The sequence below is a fragment of the Argiope bruennichi genome, chromosome 6, assembly GCF_947563725.1.
Source record: "Argiope bruennichi chromosome 6, qqArgBrue1.1, whole genome shotgun sequence".
Lineage (NCBI taxonomy): Eukaryota > Metazoa > Arthropoda > Arachnida > Araneae > Araneidae > Argiope > Argiope bruennichi.
The window spans coordinates 70,964,174-70,981,208 of record NC_079156.1 but is presented as its reverse complement, the minus strand read 5'-3'; the positions used below and the strand labels follow the sequence as shown (position 1 = coordinate 70,981,208).

Below are 17,035 nucleotides of genomic sequence, written 5' to 3'. Positions count from 1 at the left end.
AATGTAACAAAAGTTTATTGATAAAGTGATTGTTGATTACAGCTATACAAAACATTTAGATTTTTTTGATAAATTTTGTAATGCAGGTAGATTTTATGACTAAGATTTCTTATGCATTTTTTTCTAAAGTCTCAGTATAACAAATATTTGGTAACTACATCTCAGTATGCTAGATACTTGGATTTTCATAAAAGTTTACTAAAAATTATATCTTTAAAAGGTAATAAATTTGTAAATTTATTGCTTATGTATGGATAAATATTTAAAAATATTAATGTTATTGAACATTAAGTATACATTGTATACTTTAATATCATTTTTTGTATCCAATTATATATCATTTCGATAAAATATGCCTTGTAAAAATTTTCTGGTGTAGTTTTAAGATTTCTTTTCTTGTATTTTTTTTAAAGTTACTTATTATTTCAGAAATTTTTTTAAAAGATTTTTTTTTTTTTAATTTTATGCTCTGAAATGATCAATTTATTTTTACAATGTTTTGAAATGTTAACTTTTATGCTACTAAGATTATCAATATTATATTATAATGTTACTTCTATTTTAACTTCCTTATTCAGAATTGTATTGTTGTTTTTTTTTCATTGAAAAAATTATTTAGACTAATATAAGATTGTGAGATTTCTTATAAATTTTTAAGATAACCTTTTGAAATTGTTGTCCTAAAATAATAGAACATAAATTCTAATCTAAATTTTCTATATCTCATTAAAAATGTTTTTTTTTTAAAATTATTTATAGAATTTTTTTTATGATTATATATTTTGATATTTTGCAGATATCTGCCGTGTTTGTAGGTCTGAAGCAACACCAGAAAAACCTTTATATCATCCATGTATTTGCACAGGTAGCATAAAATTTATACACCAAGAATGGTAAGTAATAAAATTGTTTAGATTGTTACCATATAATATTTAAACTTTTTAGTTTGATTTAAATAATTTAAATTTTTTAAAAATAATTTTAACTTTCACCAAAGTTAAAATAATTTTAACTTTGAAGAAAATAATTTTATAATAATTTAAATAATGATATGTGTGTGTGTTTGAAGAGAAGGTTGGATTAAGAGTCATTTCCACATATATTTAAAACTTATATTATGTGTAAAACCCCATTTTATTTTCTTAATATTCAAACACGTTTGGATAAATCTTTTACTAAAATTATTAATTGTTTTGCATATCTTTTTTTGAAAGAAATGTTTTTGCATTAACTTTTGTAACTATAGCTTGTACATGTTATAATTTCAAATTTTCTATCTCTTTAATGTAATGAGTAAATATATATTTCAATTAAGTTATTTTTAAATCTTGAAGAATAAAAATCTTACTTAATGTCCTATGTTCTCATTTGAGGATAACATTTCACTTCTATTGCTGAACTGATCGCATTCCATCCATTTGTTTTTTCAAACAAAATATTATATTTTCCCAAACTATTTATCAAATTTCAACTGGCATATATTAACCATAACAAATTTTAAAGTCAGAGGGTTTTTTTTTTTTTTTTTTTTTTTTTTTTTTAGTTGAAGCAATTTAAATAATTTGGAAGCAATCTTTATTTGTTATTTTTCTATGTTTTTTTAAATTATTTTAATATGAATCTGTACTAAAAAAAAAAAAAAAAAAAAAAAAAATCCTTCGAAAATGCAATAACACACATTTTTATATTTCATAAAAACTTTTTCATAGTTTGTAATCTAGGTGTTTTAAGCTTAATTTAAAAAAAATTGACTGAGGTTTATGCTTTAGATTAATCTAGTCATTAAAATGTTAACATATTCCTGGTGTATTAAACAAATAATCCTAATTAAAAAACTTTTCAATGTGTTATTATTTATGCATTTTCTTCAAAATATATATAGATAAATATCTTTCTTAGTTTACTGCAATGGCTGAAGTATAGTAGAAAAGAATATTGTGAATTATGCAATCACAGATTTTCTTTTATGCCAAGTAAGTGAAACAGTTTTATTTTTTCTATTTTTTAGTATATGTGTGAATATTACAAATAATAATTTTTTTTATTTTGAATTTCAGTTTATTCACCAGATATGCCAAAGAGACTTCCTATAAAAGATATATTTAGCGGGCTTTTACGAAGTTTAGGAACTGCTGTCAGGTTTTGGCTTCATTACACATTAGTAGCAGTTGCATGGTTAGGAGTTGTTCCGCTAACAGCATGTAAGTTATTTTTGGCTAATAATGAATTTGGAATGGTTAAATTTAAAATTTTATTTTAAGACATGAATGTTTTTTTTTTGCATCGTATTTTATTATTTCAGGTCGAATATATCGCTGCCTCTTCACAGGATCTTTAAGCTCAATTTTAAGTCTACCTCTTGACATACTTTCTACGTAAGTTTTCATTCAGATTTTGTAATAACAGGAGACTTGATTTTATATTTAATTTTTCAAACGCAAATGGTTTTGATTGCTTTAGTTTTCAGAATCTCTGCCTGTGTAAAGAATAATCTGCCTAGAGAATGGATCTTGCTTTAAGCTTATTTCTATTATCTTGCTCATCAGACATAATATATTGCATTATTTGAACTACTAATAAAGATGAATGTGTTTGTACGTTGGCACTCTACAGGCCAGATTGTTTTAACTAGAGGTACCAAATTTAATACATGCATACTATAAAAGGTGGGAATATGCAGCTCAAGGTGATTATTTTTGAAATTTTAATAAAGAATAAACACAATTTTGGTATGTCCCTATCGGGACTTTCAGCAGTATTGCAGCACAAAGATAATTTTTACATCATCTTTAAAAAAAAATTTTTTAATGACACCAACTTGACAGTCTAGCAAATTTTTTCTGAATTTTGTTAATTTTTTTAAAAAAATATTTCTATCTAATTTTCAACAATAATAAATTGGTTGCTCTGAGATTTAAACCAACTTCACTGTTTCATCAAATATTTGATCACTTGATTTTCTCCTATTGCTAAAAACTATAGAATAATAATTCTGTTTAATATTTATATAGTTTAAAAATGAATAAGAAAAGTGAAGTTACAGTATAACAATGTTAGAAAATGGATGAAACAGGCATATACATTTTTAATTATGCTATGATATTCTAGGATTGGTTTCTTTAGAAAGATTCATGTATACAATGAACATATCTAAAGCAATCAAAATAACATGATTTTTAGTAACTGATAATTTGACAGAATCGTGAACATGGGTTGTATCTAAATGATTTAATTGAAATTAATTATAATTAATATCCCTGGCAAATCAATAGGTTATCAAAGGTGACTAGTATAACTATACATATACAAAACTATAAATATATAATTTAAGCTAAAATCATTAAACAAGAAATTTATTATTGCTGAAATTACTGAGAAAATGTGCTTGCATTTTATGTAATAAATATATTATATTGAAATTTGAAAAGGAGCATGGATCTGAACAGAAAGCCTCCAAATTTTTAAACATTAATAAATAGTTATGTTATCATTGCAATATGTTATAAAAAGCATGCTGTTAGTGTTTTTTAAGCTAAATCTTTTTATCATTTATTTGCAGAGAAAATGTCTTTTCTGACAGCTTGTATGGTTGTTGTGTAGTAACTTGCACACTTTGTGCCTTTATAAGCTTGGTGTGGCTTAGAGAACAGATTCTACATGGTGGTGGTCCTGAGTGGCTAGAACAAGAACAGGAAGCTGCTTTACATGTAAATTACTTTTAATCATTTTTTTCTGTAATGTTTTATTGTCATCAGAATTGTTATTCTAATTTTGTATTGTAATATTTCACAGTTTCTTCTAAAAATGTAGTATGATTATTTCTAGAATATGATAGATCCACCTGCAGAATTTGCAAATAACAACATTCAACCAAATGCACAACAGAATGGTGCAGAAAATGATGATGAAATAGGGGGTAATGGCAACAATGAAGTAAATAATGGTGCCCAAGGTAAATAAATCAACTTATTTATTGGCTTCATGATGTTTGTAGGTTAGCATATTTATAAATTGTGATTTGTAGGATGAAAAAATTGTTCAAAACAGATGGAGATAGAACTTCTAAATTTAACATAAAGTTACTTCTTTGGTAATAAGTGCTTTGTAGAATAATGTTTTGTGAAATTTTAATGCTTTTCTCAATTTTAGAACATATTTTTGCACAAAAGCCATTTTTATAGAATTTTTAAATTCAAAAATAAACTTTTCAGTGATAACAATTTTATTTTTATACCATTTTTTATTTTCACTTAAATAATTTTTAAAAATATATATATAAAAAATACTAATGAATCTTAAAATATTTGTTACAGTAATTCAGATTAGCATTTTTTTTTAACATGATTGTGTATGACATTTTTTATGCCTAAATTTGTAATCTCTTTATTTTGAATTAAGTCTTCATATGTATAGGGCTATAAATTTGTTTGCTGCTTTACAAAAGTTGAATTTGTAATCCTATTCTCATCATCTAAATTTTTTTTTCCAAATCAGAATATTAATATATACCTGTCCTTTCTTTAGACAGTTATTGCTTATTCAGCAGTATTAGAAATTTTGAATAGAAACCTTGAATCCTTTCTATATTTAAGTTACTTATGTGATCTAAGGAGGGGGGGGGGAAACACTTGTATACATATCTTACAAAGACCTTTATTTTTCTAGAAACTCTGATACTAATTGTATCATCAATCTGCATGCCTGCTACGCATCTTTTAGCTGTAAATCCATAAAGTTAAAATGATTGCATAATTCAATCATCAGTGTAATATGTCTAGAATTTAAAAGTTCATTTCAAAATTACTTCCAAGACTTCTAGTGCAAAAAGCCTAGTTCTCATTTTATTATTTTACCACCAAAATTGTACTATTTTCTTATTTTAGAAATAAAAAGTTCTGAAAGTTTTATAAAGCTTTTTAACATTCACAAAATGGGCAATAATAGTAAATTTTAAAGTAAATTATTATTATTCATATATTCAGTCAATTTATATCATTTTTAAAATGTATTTGTAATATTGACTATTTTTATTTTAATATAGAACTTAAAATCTTGTGATCAATAAAATGTGTTTGTTAACATTTCAGCAGATGTTAATAACTGGAATCCTATAGAATGGGACCATGCAGCTGAAGAATTGACATGGGAACGTGTATGTATAAATTAGTTGCTGCTAGCAGAAATATTAATTTTTAATTTTTTATATAATGGAATTATCAAAATATTTTTTATTCCTGTTTAGTTTATTAATAAACATTAAAATTTGTTTATGGCTATGATAAAGGGCAAGAAATCAAAATGTTTAACTAAACATTACAGAAGAAAATTTATTTTGTAACTTATTTTTTCAAAATTCTGTAAGGTTCATCATATTTTTAGAATTATCTATAATTTGTTCATTCTGTAATATTATATCAGAGTGAGTAAGCTTGATTTCTAAACCCCTTAGCTGTAATCATCATTTCAGTACTTCTTTTATATTCTTTATGTGAAAACATTACTGTTACTATAGTGCACTTAAAATTAAGTTGGCTGTATTAATTTATTATTGTATGTTGTGTTGAACAGCTGCTGGGTCTTGATGGTTCTCTTGTTTTTTTGGTAAGTATTTTCATTTGGTTTACTGAATGGTAAAACACTTATTTTCGTAATTTCAAAAATTAATGCAATTTTTTTATTGTTTTAGGAACATGTTTTTTGGGTTGTGTCTCTCAACACACTTTTTATTGTTGTTTTTGGTAAGTTTTTAGTTTGAAATAATCTTTATATATATTAAATCTTTTTTTTTTTAAAGAAAATAATTTAATTCATTTTTTTTTTTTTTTTTTTTTGCAGCATTTTGTCCGTATCACATTGGCCAATTATCGCTATCATGTTTGGGTTTCAAAGAGCTCGTAAGTAAAAATCTCGTTGTATCATTACTTCAGATTCTTTTTTTTAAAAAAATAATAACAATTGTTATCCTTTAAACAGTCTAGTTTTTCCTTTTGATTATTTTTTTATTGAGAATGTATCAGAAATATTTTATTCTGATATTTTAATTAATTTTACTTTAAATGCTTAGTTGCTAGATATTTTAAAACATAATTCCCAAACTGTTAAAGTTAATGAATACAAATTTCATTATTTGTAGTAAATTAATCAAAGAAAAAAAAAGATTTCTTTAATTTTTTTAAGAATTTTTGGTTATTAAATTAATTTTCATAATTCATTTAAATTTGAATAGACCATAATAATATTATTACTTAAAAGTATGAAATGAGTATAAATACATTTTTATGCATTTCTTAATATTAAATCATGTGAATATGTTTCAGTGTAAAATATTGTGCAATGGACTTAATAAAATATCACAAGCTTAGAAACATTTTAAAAAATTATAAGCTTGTTTATTATGTTACTTCACTTCTATGCTTATTGCTTTCTTTTTATTGATTTCAATGATTTTTTTAACTGCCTTTTGATTTATTTGTGGTCAGCTATTTGAATATTTCTTTATAATTCATTTTCTTTTGAATTATATGTATATACTTTATGGTGTTCTCCATTTCTCATGTTTCTTCTGTGTAATGATTAGATGAAGTACTCTGTAGCAGAAACTATCCATTTGCTTGTGGATTCTTCATAACATCATATACCAACAACTATATAGTCTATGGAATCAAAATTTTGTGTCCCTCCTTTGTTTAGTTGTGAATTGTGAATGTCATGTGATACCCAATGTATCAATTATCCAATGAATTAAATGTTTAACTTGATAGGGACCTTGTTATTGGTTGGGCATCTTGGAATTAACATTATGAGTAGTATCATTTTATTGCTTGGAAGATATTAAACTTGCACCTACAATAATGTGCTATTTAATTTTTATTTCAAGAATTTTAAGTCTTTTTTTTTCCTTGGATTGCCTATAAAAAATAAAGCAATCAATTTTAATTTTTTTGAAAATTGACTCAAAACTTCTAAGATTTGCTAATAATAGTTTATCTGTTATCTGAAGTTCAATTACATTGGTGGGAAAATAAAAAATAAAAGTTTCAAAAGCGGGAAAGTATCAGTGAGAGGTGGTCTCACTAATTTTTGAGTATCCTTTCCTAACCAAAGAAGTGTATCTTTAGTTATAAATACTAAGTTATTGCATCGACAATATAATCCTAATTAACTCTTCCTTTCTCCATTCTTCTCGAGGCTATTTGCATTATCTTACAATAATTACAATTTTTCATATCTTATGCTTGTTATATGATATTTTCTGTATTAAAGTTTATATATATATTACTTAATTTTTGTGTTTATCTGATAATCTTTTCTTTTTCAAATTGATCTGATTATCTTTTAATATGACCAACCAGAATTCTATTGTATAAGTATATTTCTTATTCTTTATATAATTTTTTTTTTCTCCTTATTTCAGACTACTGCACCAGAATTTGAAGGGCTTCTGACTACGCTTTTTGGTTATATCAACATCGGAATTGTATTGGCTTTGCTTCATGGAGCAGCTGCTTTAATTAGATTAAACAAAACCAGGAGATTGGTTGGAATATGTTATGTTGTAATAAAAGTTTCACTTTTATCAGTCATTGAGATTGGAATTTTCCCTCTTGTTTGCGGTTGGTGGTTGGATATCTGCTCTTTGGTATGTAATTCTCTATGCATATTAAATTAAGAGTTCTTTTTCCTTTAACTTAAATCATAATTTAGCAGCTTTCCTACAGTAACCTCATTATAAATAAAAACTAATTGCTGCAGGCTATCAGCTGATTCACTGGGAATAATGGTTATATTTGATTTTAGATAACATGTTTAAATATAATTTCATGTCCATGATTCATCGCATTGTCAGACAGTAAAGATGTGTTATTTTAATAGTTTTTTCATATACTCTATTCATAGTGTATATGAAACTTTCTAATTGAAACCAGTTCTATGACATCATAATGCTATTATACGTGAATCATCTATCTACGAAATTTTATGATTTGAAAACTATGCAGATATTAAATAGAATGCTTCTTTCAACAATGGAATAAAATCACATTATTAAATATTTAAGGTAATATTGAAAACAGTTTGAATTTCAGTGAAAAAAATGCAATCGATAGTTGAAATTTAAATGCAAATAAATAAATGCAAATAAATAAATGCAAAATAAAATCGTCAAAATTCAGCAAGCATATGCATGAATATTAAATTAATATCAGAGTTTTTTAAATTCCAAAACAGTGTAAATTTATTTTTTGTGCAATAATATTTTTGGAAATAAATATGTAGAATCCCAGAATTCAGCTTAATTTCTAAATAAAATTTTAGTTAAAATTAAAAAAACAACAAAAAAACTTGTTCTATTCTACGTGGAATAAATATGGAAAATTGGTAGCAGTGAGCCAGTGGTCTGGCATGTAGAGCATCAACACACACACATACACCTTTATTATTATTAGCGTATATATGTATTATAATGTAATGGGAATGGTGTAGGAAAAGTGTTAAATAAAAATATGATTTATGCTTATGTTTTTACCTTAATATGTATGTAAATATATGCAATGAATAATTGAACTAATGTAGTTTGAATCGAAGAGTAATAGTTGTTAGTTTCTTGGAGTAAAAAATATTAACTTTTAGCATTTAGTTATTGGCTTATTGCAATTCACTTTTGTGGCTCAGCCGAATATATTCCATGGTTTCCTTTTTGCTTTGTCTTAGGAATATATATTTCAAAACTCCTTAACAGTTTTAAACTAACATATGCCATTCATTAGTCAGATTTTTGATTTCAAAATGTTGTAATGTTAAAAATGTTCTATCATAGATTATTTTTTTATTAGTGAAGTATTTCTAGGAATACTAAAATTTCATTTTTTTAAATGTATTTTAAAAATACTTTAATATATATATAAATTATTCTTTCCAAAAATTTTTTCGATAATTTTTTTTTTTTAATTTTTAATTTTATATTTATTTTAATCTTGGTATTTTTGACATAATTTAAAGGAAATTTATTGGAATCTTTGTGTTTATGGCCTTAGAAAATAATGGTACATGAATATTACAGGGGTGTTTGTGCTCCGGGGAAACCCCGGAATTCCGGGGATTTTGAACTTCGATCCCCGGAATTTCCGGGGATCGTCGTTCAAAAGGAAGTAGGAATAATAATGAATTATTTATTTTGATCTGGGTAATTTTGTTTGCTTTTAAAGCAGAAAACGCAAGGTCAGTGTGTGTGGTGAAAACTTTTCCTTTCTTTCTCCAAAGGCAGTGATAATGCGTGAAAAGGGGGGAAAAACTTCTTTTTTGTTCTTTCCTTATTGCGAGTTATGACTCATTCCCCCAGTTCTCGGACATTCTCTTCTGGATTCTTTTCGGCAAGTAGGCGCGGCAGAAAAAAAAGGGGGAGACTTCGTTCGACCAGATGTGCGATAACGTGACTCTGGGTTCAAAGATCTTATCTCTACTGGCGTGGCGACAATAAGTAGAGAAGGGGGATTTTTCGCCTTATTAGCTATTTGTCATTGATCGCTTCGGAACTTTTTTTTCTTCGCTGTGTAAAATTTTCGTTTCATTTATTGATGCACGTGTAAATTTTTCGTTTCGCTTATTGAAATATTTTTTTATTTATGTATGCAAGAGAATTTCATTTAGAAATTTCAGCATATGAAACAGAAATTACCCCTTAAAAATTCATATCTAATTAGTTTTACAGCATTAGATCCAGAGCTAAGAGGTAAAACCAGTACAATATTAGCTTTTGAAAAATTATCATCTTTTATGTCCCATATTTTTAGTGATAATGAAAAGTCAAAAGTAGAAGCTGAAATAAGGTTATACCAGAGTGATATTGATATCACCAAAGAAATGCTCTACACATCTGATGAAAGTGGAAATCAAGTCAAGTGTACAATTGATAAATATTGGTCTAAAGTTTTTAATTTAAAAGATGATTTCACAAATGATTATAAGTATCCTACATTGGCTAAATTGGTCAAAGCCTGCCTTAGCTGCTTCCATGGCCCATTAGTGGAAAGTGCATTCAACTTAATGGATACACTTGTCACTGACTATAGAACCTCTCTTAAGATTGATTCCCTAGATGCAGTGCAGACTATTAAATATGATTTAATGGCTTCTAAAGAAACCTCATGTGAAAAATATGGCTCAAAAAAACCAATGACTGATCCAATTCACAAAGATCTCTTACTGAATATGAACAGAAGTTGGAAAACATATCAAGAGGATTTAAAAACATGTATTTCAGATGAGTCACCTATAAAAGTCTCTGAAAAACCTTCTACATTAGCAGAAAAGCAAACTGCTTCTACCTCTGCATGTGCAGTTCTCGAGGAAATTTCTTCAACTGTAAATGAGGAAAATAAAAGTCAACCTTCCTGCAATTATGAAGTTCACCACAAAAGAAAGACAAGCCCACAAACATCAGAAAATAAAAAAAAAGCAGCAGAAATTAGATAATTTTTTTTAAAAGAATTAATTCAGGTAATTTAAAAGATTTGCATAAAATGTAGTAGTTTATATGTTTGAAAATTTATGGTTATTAATTTTGCAAAAAAAGTAATTCATTGAACTTTTATAATTAGGTCATTCAATACTTCATAATTGTAATTTTTCATCCCCCCCCCCTTCTCGAAACTCCAAAATGCCGGTAGTAAGTCCGTAAAAGTTTCAGGGGATTTTTTGGGGTCCCACAAACACCCCTGATATTATTTCAATTAGTCAAAAGTATTTTGTTATAACAATCTATTTATTGAGCCATTATTACACTTATTTATTTTCAATCCTATTTATTCTAGCTCTCATTATTACAAAAGCATTTACTAGTGGAAAGATTTTATGATATAGAGTAAAATAATAGTGCAAAACTTTGTTAAGAATATTTATCTATTCTATTACTACAGATTCTCTTTTATTGCTCCTGCATTGCAATATTGCTGGGAATATGATAATGTGTGCAAGATAAGAAAATGTCAGTTGTCATTTTTGTGTTATTATTACTAATAAATTGATCTTTATATCTTGGGTCATTGCAAAAGCCCATGCCCAATTTATTAATAATCTTCAAGCAAATACAATTTAAATAATATTAATTAATTAATCAAGAATATAATTAATCTGAATTATTATATATGTCTGATTTCCATTTATGTATAAGTTTGCTAAATCCATTGTTAAAGAATGATCTTAACTTTTCTTGAAAAAAAAATAGCAAAGACTCTATCTTCCTTTGATTTTAAATTTTTGTCTCTTAAACTGTACTGCAAAGACATAAAATCAAATGGTGCATAATCAAGAGAATATGGAAAATATTGAAAAATTTTCCATTTCAACTTCTGTGGGTTTTTTAGTGTTTATTGCGCAACATCTGGTTTGGCATTGTCATGGTGAAAAATTACACCTTTTCAGTTTGACATGATTTTTCTCAACATCATCTGTCTGTTAGGTTATTGAGTTAACAATACTCGTCTACCATAATTGTTTAACTACTTTGAAGTAACTCGAAACGAATAATTCTATTGAGTCCCATCAAACGCACAATTTAAAAAGTTGCAGCTTAGTTTTTATGATACATTCTTCAAACCACACTGCGTTTTTCCATGTTTTTTTGTACTGAACATTGTTATATGAAATACATTTGCCTTTGCCTTTGTCTTTTACCATACAATCCCAAAACTGGCTCTTCATTGTAGTGGAATAGGAGAGAAAAGGATAGTGTAGAGAGAGAGAGAGAGAGAGAGAGAGAGAGAGAGATGTGGACACAGGTATTGAAACATACCCAAACATTTTTTTTTTTTTTAAAGGTGAAACATGGTCAAATTATCAGTGTTCAGCTTCTCCATAACTTTCTTAATTATTATTTTGTGATTTTCTTCCCCCAAAGCTCCCGCAATACTATCATCAATGTCAGAAGTCCATCCTTATCTTTTTTGATCTTCCAGTATTCAAATCAACATTCCAAAATCTACCGAACCATTTTTCATAATCTATGAAGAAGGAGCATATCAAAATCTTTTTTGTATGGTTATAATATTTATGCCTCCCAAAATTCAAAAATTATATAGCAAAAATGAACCTTTTCAGCATTCTTGTTTAAAAGTTTGTTGTATTAAAAAAATTGCTCTTTTATTACTATTCAATGCTGTATGTACACTAGATGCTTTTTTATTTGAAGTTTAAGAACATGCTGAAAAATAGCGTAGGGCATTTTTATATAAAGTGCAATTTGCTGCCACCTATGAAAATCAGATATGAACTTTTGCAGTGACCGAATATATAGAAAAACACTGAAATATATAATGTTTTTGAAATATTTCTGATGTAAAAAAATTTATTTTGTTTGTAGACTATGTTAGATGCTACTATTCATGATAGAGAAGCTGGTTTCAGACTTGCACCTGGGACATCTATGTTCATTCATTGGCTTGCAGGAATGGTATATGTGTTCTACTTTGCTTCCTTTATTTTATTGCTGCGAGAAGTTTTGCGTCCTGGTGTCTTGTGGTTTTTGAGGAATCTTAATGATCCTGACTTCAACCCCATTCAAGAAGTTAGTGAATTTTATAATTTTGCTCATCGTCTTATTTATGATAATAAAGTTCCTCATAATATATCATTAAAATTATATTAAATTATAAATTTATTCCCAAATTGAAATAGATTTGTTATATTATGACCTTCGAAATTCTGTATTATTTTGTGCATGATTGCATTTTTATGTAATAAACATCTAAAATAATTTCTTTAAAAGTCTGTTCTAATTTCACAAATGATATTAATAAGTTTATTTAATGGTATATTGTTCTAAAATGTTATATCACACATTGTAAAAACTAATTGCTTTTTTTTTTCTTTCAAATTTTTATTTGTTGATAGTATAATATTTTTTTGTTAGTTCTTTGTTGTTAATTTATACTTTATATAATTTTCTTATTGCCTATTTTTGATTAGAAAGCATTTTGGATTAACTTATCCTTTTCGTCTCAAATTTGCACTGTTATTTTTTAACATTTTATTAATTTTTCAATTATTATTTTAGATGATTCATTCACCAATTTTAAGGCACATTCGCAGAGTTTTGGTTTCATTAGTGACATTTGGAACAACTATTCTATTAGTTGTTTGGCTTCCTGTCAGAATAATTGAAAAATTAGCTCCAGGCTTCCTTCCATATCATGTAGTGCTTTCCAGGTGAGCATTTTTGCCAACATATGTAAACCACTTATAAAATTAATAAATTACATTAATATTTTTTTTCTAAATTTTCTGAAATACATTATTAATAATACAAGTATCCTTATTATTTACTGATAATTTGACTGGAAAAATATTTAAAAGGAATTTATTAAAATTTTCTAAATAATTATTTTTTTTAAAACTGTTTTAAAAATTATTTTATGTCTTTTAACATATTTTGCTTGAAATTCAGAATTGTATCTTTTAAATAATATTGGATTTTTCTCATTTCTCAAACTTTTTTTTGGAGAACCAAAGTGACCTGGTGGAAGAGTCTCGACTTATGGGCAAAAGGGTTGCGAGTTTGAGACTTTATTGCATAAAAGTTCCATCCTATGTGTGGAAGAGAAGTGGTGTGCTTTAAATAAATTGTGGGTCAAATTGATATTGTGTGGAAGTTTAGAGAAGGGCTGCCTTTCTTGTCATATGATTATCCAAAAAAAAAAAAAAGCAGTAATTAGTTTTAAATTGGGATATTAATTTTATGAAACTAAACCTTACATGTTTCAATTTTTTCTTCACTTTTAGAATATTTCTGAGTGTTGTTTTTGCTAATAAATAAGACATTGTATTTTAAAATTATTTATATATTAGAATTTCTGCATCAGTTTGTGATTATTTATCCAAAACTAGAGCATTAAGTTTGTAATTAAGTAAAGAATTTTTTTCATTTACTTATTCTGTTGTAAAATAAGCACACAGATACATCTAAATTATTTCAATTAGATATCTGGTTTATGCTTATTTAAATTTTTTGTATACTATTAACATAATGATTATATTTTGCATTTAAAAAAATAGATGACTTTAAAATTTTTGCTGCTTGTGATAATTAATCTATGAGCTTGTTTTTAAAAAATAAAGTATTTTGTGAAGTTTACTTGCATAACATTTTCTGAGTTTTTTCCTTATTCCTGCCTTGTTTAAGTATCTTTTGCTTTTAAATAAACAACAGAAGTCTCATTATATAATAGATTTTCTTAGTCTAATTGATAATTTAAACTTTTTCTGGTTATTGCTTTTTTTTCATAGCTATTTTAATTTGCTACAGTATTTAAAATGTGCAGAATTTGTATGCTATTGACATGACTCTTAAATTCTATTAAAATTATATTTATTTATATTATTATTAATAAAAATTGAAAGTAAATATTGATTATAGATGTTTAAGGTTTTAAATATTTACTGGATGTTTTTAAATATTTTATGGATATTTTTGAATATTTACTTATATTTCATTTTGATATTTTAGTGAAATGCCATACAGTGAACTGTCATTAGAATTAGTTTTACTGCAAGTTGTGTTACCTGCTTTATTAGAGCAAGGTCATATGAGGCAGTGGTTAAAATTCTTTGTTCGCGCTTGGTGCATAGGAGTCTCTTACATCTTAGACATTCGTTCATATCTGCTGGGTGATGTTAATATCGGAGAACAGGCAAGTAACTTTCTTGTATATCAGTCTTTTTTCTTTCATTCTCTCTCTGTCTTATGCATAATGGTAAAATGAAATCCATGCTAATATGATTTTAAGATCTGAAGAAGGATCTGATTTTAAGATCTGCATGAAAAAAAATGAAATCATAAAGCTTTACTCTATTTTTGATTATAAAACTAATTTAGTATTATAATTTTTATGTAAATTTGTTTACTTAAAAGCTAATAAAATAAAAAAATATAAATATTAGAAGTTTTTACTTGTTTTGCATTATTTCAATTGATATATCTTGAATGCTTTTTTTTCTCTTCTGATCTGTAAAATAGGATAATATTTGCATAAATAAATGTTGATTATTAATTTTTAATGTTTATTAAAAATCTAAGAAACATGTGACATTAATATTACTATCATTTACAAAAATTGCACATTTTGGGTATCATATTGGCATTTGATTGCAGTTATTTTAACTATTATTAATAAATTTTTAAAATTTTAATTAGTGAATATTTTTCTAATAATTAATGTATGTATTCTTTTTTTTTTTTCTATTTCTAACATATTTTATTATTATCATAGGAGTCGGATGCTGCTGCAGCTCCCGCTGCCCCTGTGGAGGGTGATGCTCCAGAAGGATTTCAAGCGGGTGCTTTAGCTGCTGCTCATCAAGCTCTGTTTCAACCAGTTAGCCCATCTGGATTCCAGCCTTACAAAAGACCTCGATTTTTGCCATTTAAAGTTAGTTTTGGCATTTTAGTGATACATTTTTTTATCCTATTCCTAAAGCAATGAAGATATATGTTTGTACTCACACCCTTAAAACTTATGGTAACAGATGGTGAATTTTTGAGAAGTCTTTGATTTGAACACTTTATTCCCAATTGTATTTAATCATCATATCATTTTATTATTAAAATTTAAAAGAAAATTAATGATTTAGTTTAATAAGAAATATGTTAGTGAGATGAAATTTAAAATAATTATTTCAAATATATTTCGAAAATGATTTTGAAGTACTTTTCATCAGCATTCATTATGAGTTTTAATGACAAATAGAAGAAACTTTTTTCTGCTGTTTATATAGAAAACTTAATTTCAATATACTCTGCACCAATTCAGTGATGCATTATTATTTTACCTGAATGAAATGTTTTGCTTATTAATATTTGAGTGAATATAATGAATTCATAAATTCCATTTGGCATATGAAAGTAAGTAAAAATTAAGTATGATATCGATATGAAATAATTTAACATGTTATTAGTATATAATTAATTGAATGAAAAACAGCAATTTGTATTGGTCTTAAAGTTATCAAAAATTTCAAGTAAAAATATATATTTTTTTAACTGTATCATTTTATAAAAATTGTATATAAATTTGTGATGCATATACTTTTAAATCATAAAATCTCAAAGGTGAAATGATTTTATTTTGAAAAAAAAAAAAAACTATAAAGATGATCTCTACAATTATATCGGTTCACAATCAGTTAGAATTGCTAGCATAAATTCTTTTTATAATTATCATAATTCTTGTTCCTTTTTTAAATTTTTGAATAAATTTTCATTAAAAATATTTTATTTACTCCAAGTTACTTCAATCTGTTATAATACAAACTTTTTTGTGTGTACTGAAGTTGTTATTTTTCTTATTAGTAATTGTATTTTAAAGGATATATATATATAGGTATTTACAATAAGTTGGAAGAATATTATTTGTAATTCTGTGTAAGAATAAACTTTTCATATATATGTGCTATTTAATGAAAAACTTGTACAATGTTGTACTGGAGTTAATTTGTTAAATTCTTTGATGTCTTTTCGAAAATAAGATACATTGAGATTCTATGTTTCATGCATGCATTTTTAGATTACAGAAATTAAAAAAATAACAAGGGTAATTATTTTATTTTTCAGATTGTTTGCTTGATATTTTTCATCTGCATTAGTTTAACTCTGGGCAGCTTGATTATGATTACCGTACCAGGTAAAAATAAAATTTTAGTTCATTTTTTTTTCTTTCAATTTTATACTTTTTTAAATAATTTTGTCACATAACAATATTGACATTTATGTACTTTTACATAATTTAAATATTGATTTATTTTAGATGTTTTTAACAAAAAAATTTTTTGATTTGAAAATTTCAAAATTTGAGCTTGAATTTCAACAAGGAGAAAAAATGTTTTATAGTTAGAAAGAATTTTAAATATGAGATTTTAAAAGCGTTTCAAGCTATCTCTTCCCTTAAAATCTTGTGTATTTTAGCATTCATTACAGCAAGGAAATAATGTTTATTTGAAATAACAATTGATTTATAAATATTTTTCTTAACCGTGATTTATTTTAAGC

At 25.8% G+C, this 17,035-nt stretch overlaps 1 protein-coding gene across 2 annotated transcripts in view; it reads left to right on the top strand.

The window, feature by feature from the left end:
* The window catches only part of LOC129971416 (E3 ubiquitin-protein ligase MARCHF6-like), a 32,603-nt gene that overhangs the window by 4,861 nt on the left and 10,707 nt on the right, over positions 1 to 17,035 (top strand). The window contains exons 2-17 of one of the 2 annotated variants that reach the window (XM_056085170.1): positions 797 to 893; positions 1,900 to 1,973; positions 2,058 to 2,201; positions 2,303 to 2,375; positions 3,560 to 3,707; positions 3,826 to 3,952; positions 5,091 to 5,152; positions 5,569 to 5,601; positions 5,687 to 5,738; positions 5,836 to 5,894; positions 7,415 to 7,639; positions 12,356 to 12,559; positions 13,049 to 13,200; positions 14,498 to 14,681; positions 15,261 to 15,419; positions 16,601 to 16,670. In XM_056085170.1, coding sequence (XP_055941145.1) covers positions 797 to 893; positions 1,900 to 1,973; positions 2,058 to 2,201; positions 2,303 to 2,375; positions 3,560 to 3,707; positions 3,826 to 3,952; positions 5,091 to 5,152; positions 5,569 to 5,601; positions 5,687 to 5,738; positions 5,836 to 5,894; positions 7,415 to 7,639; positions 12,356 to 12,559; positions 13,049 to 13,200; positions 14,498 to 14,681; positions 15,261 to 15,419; positions 16,601 to 16,670 — 1,863 coding nt within the window. Of the gene's footprint in view, positions 1 to 796; positions 894 to 1,899; positions 1,974 to 2,057; positions 2,202 to 2,302; positions 2,376 to 3,559; positions 3,708 to 3,825; positions 3,953 to 5,087; positions 5,153 to 5,568; positions 5,602 to 5,686; positions 5,739 to 5,835; positions 5,895 to 7,414; positions 7,640 to 12,355; positions 12,560 to 13,048; positions 13,201 to 14,497; positions 14,682 to 15,260; positions 15,420 to 16,600; positions 16,671 to 17,035 lie in introns of both variants that reach the window. The other variant, XM_056085169.1, reaches the window with a different exon arrangement.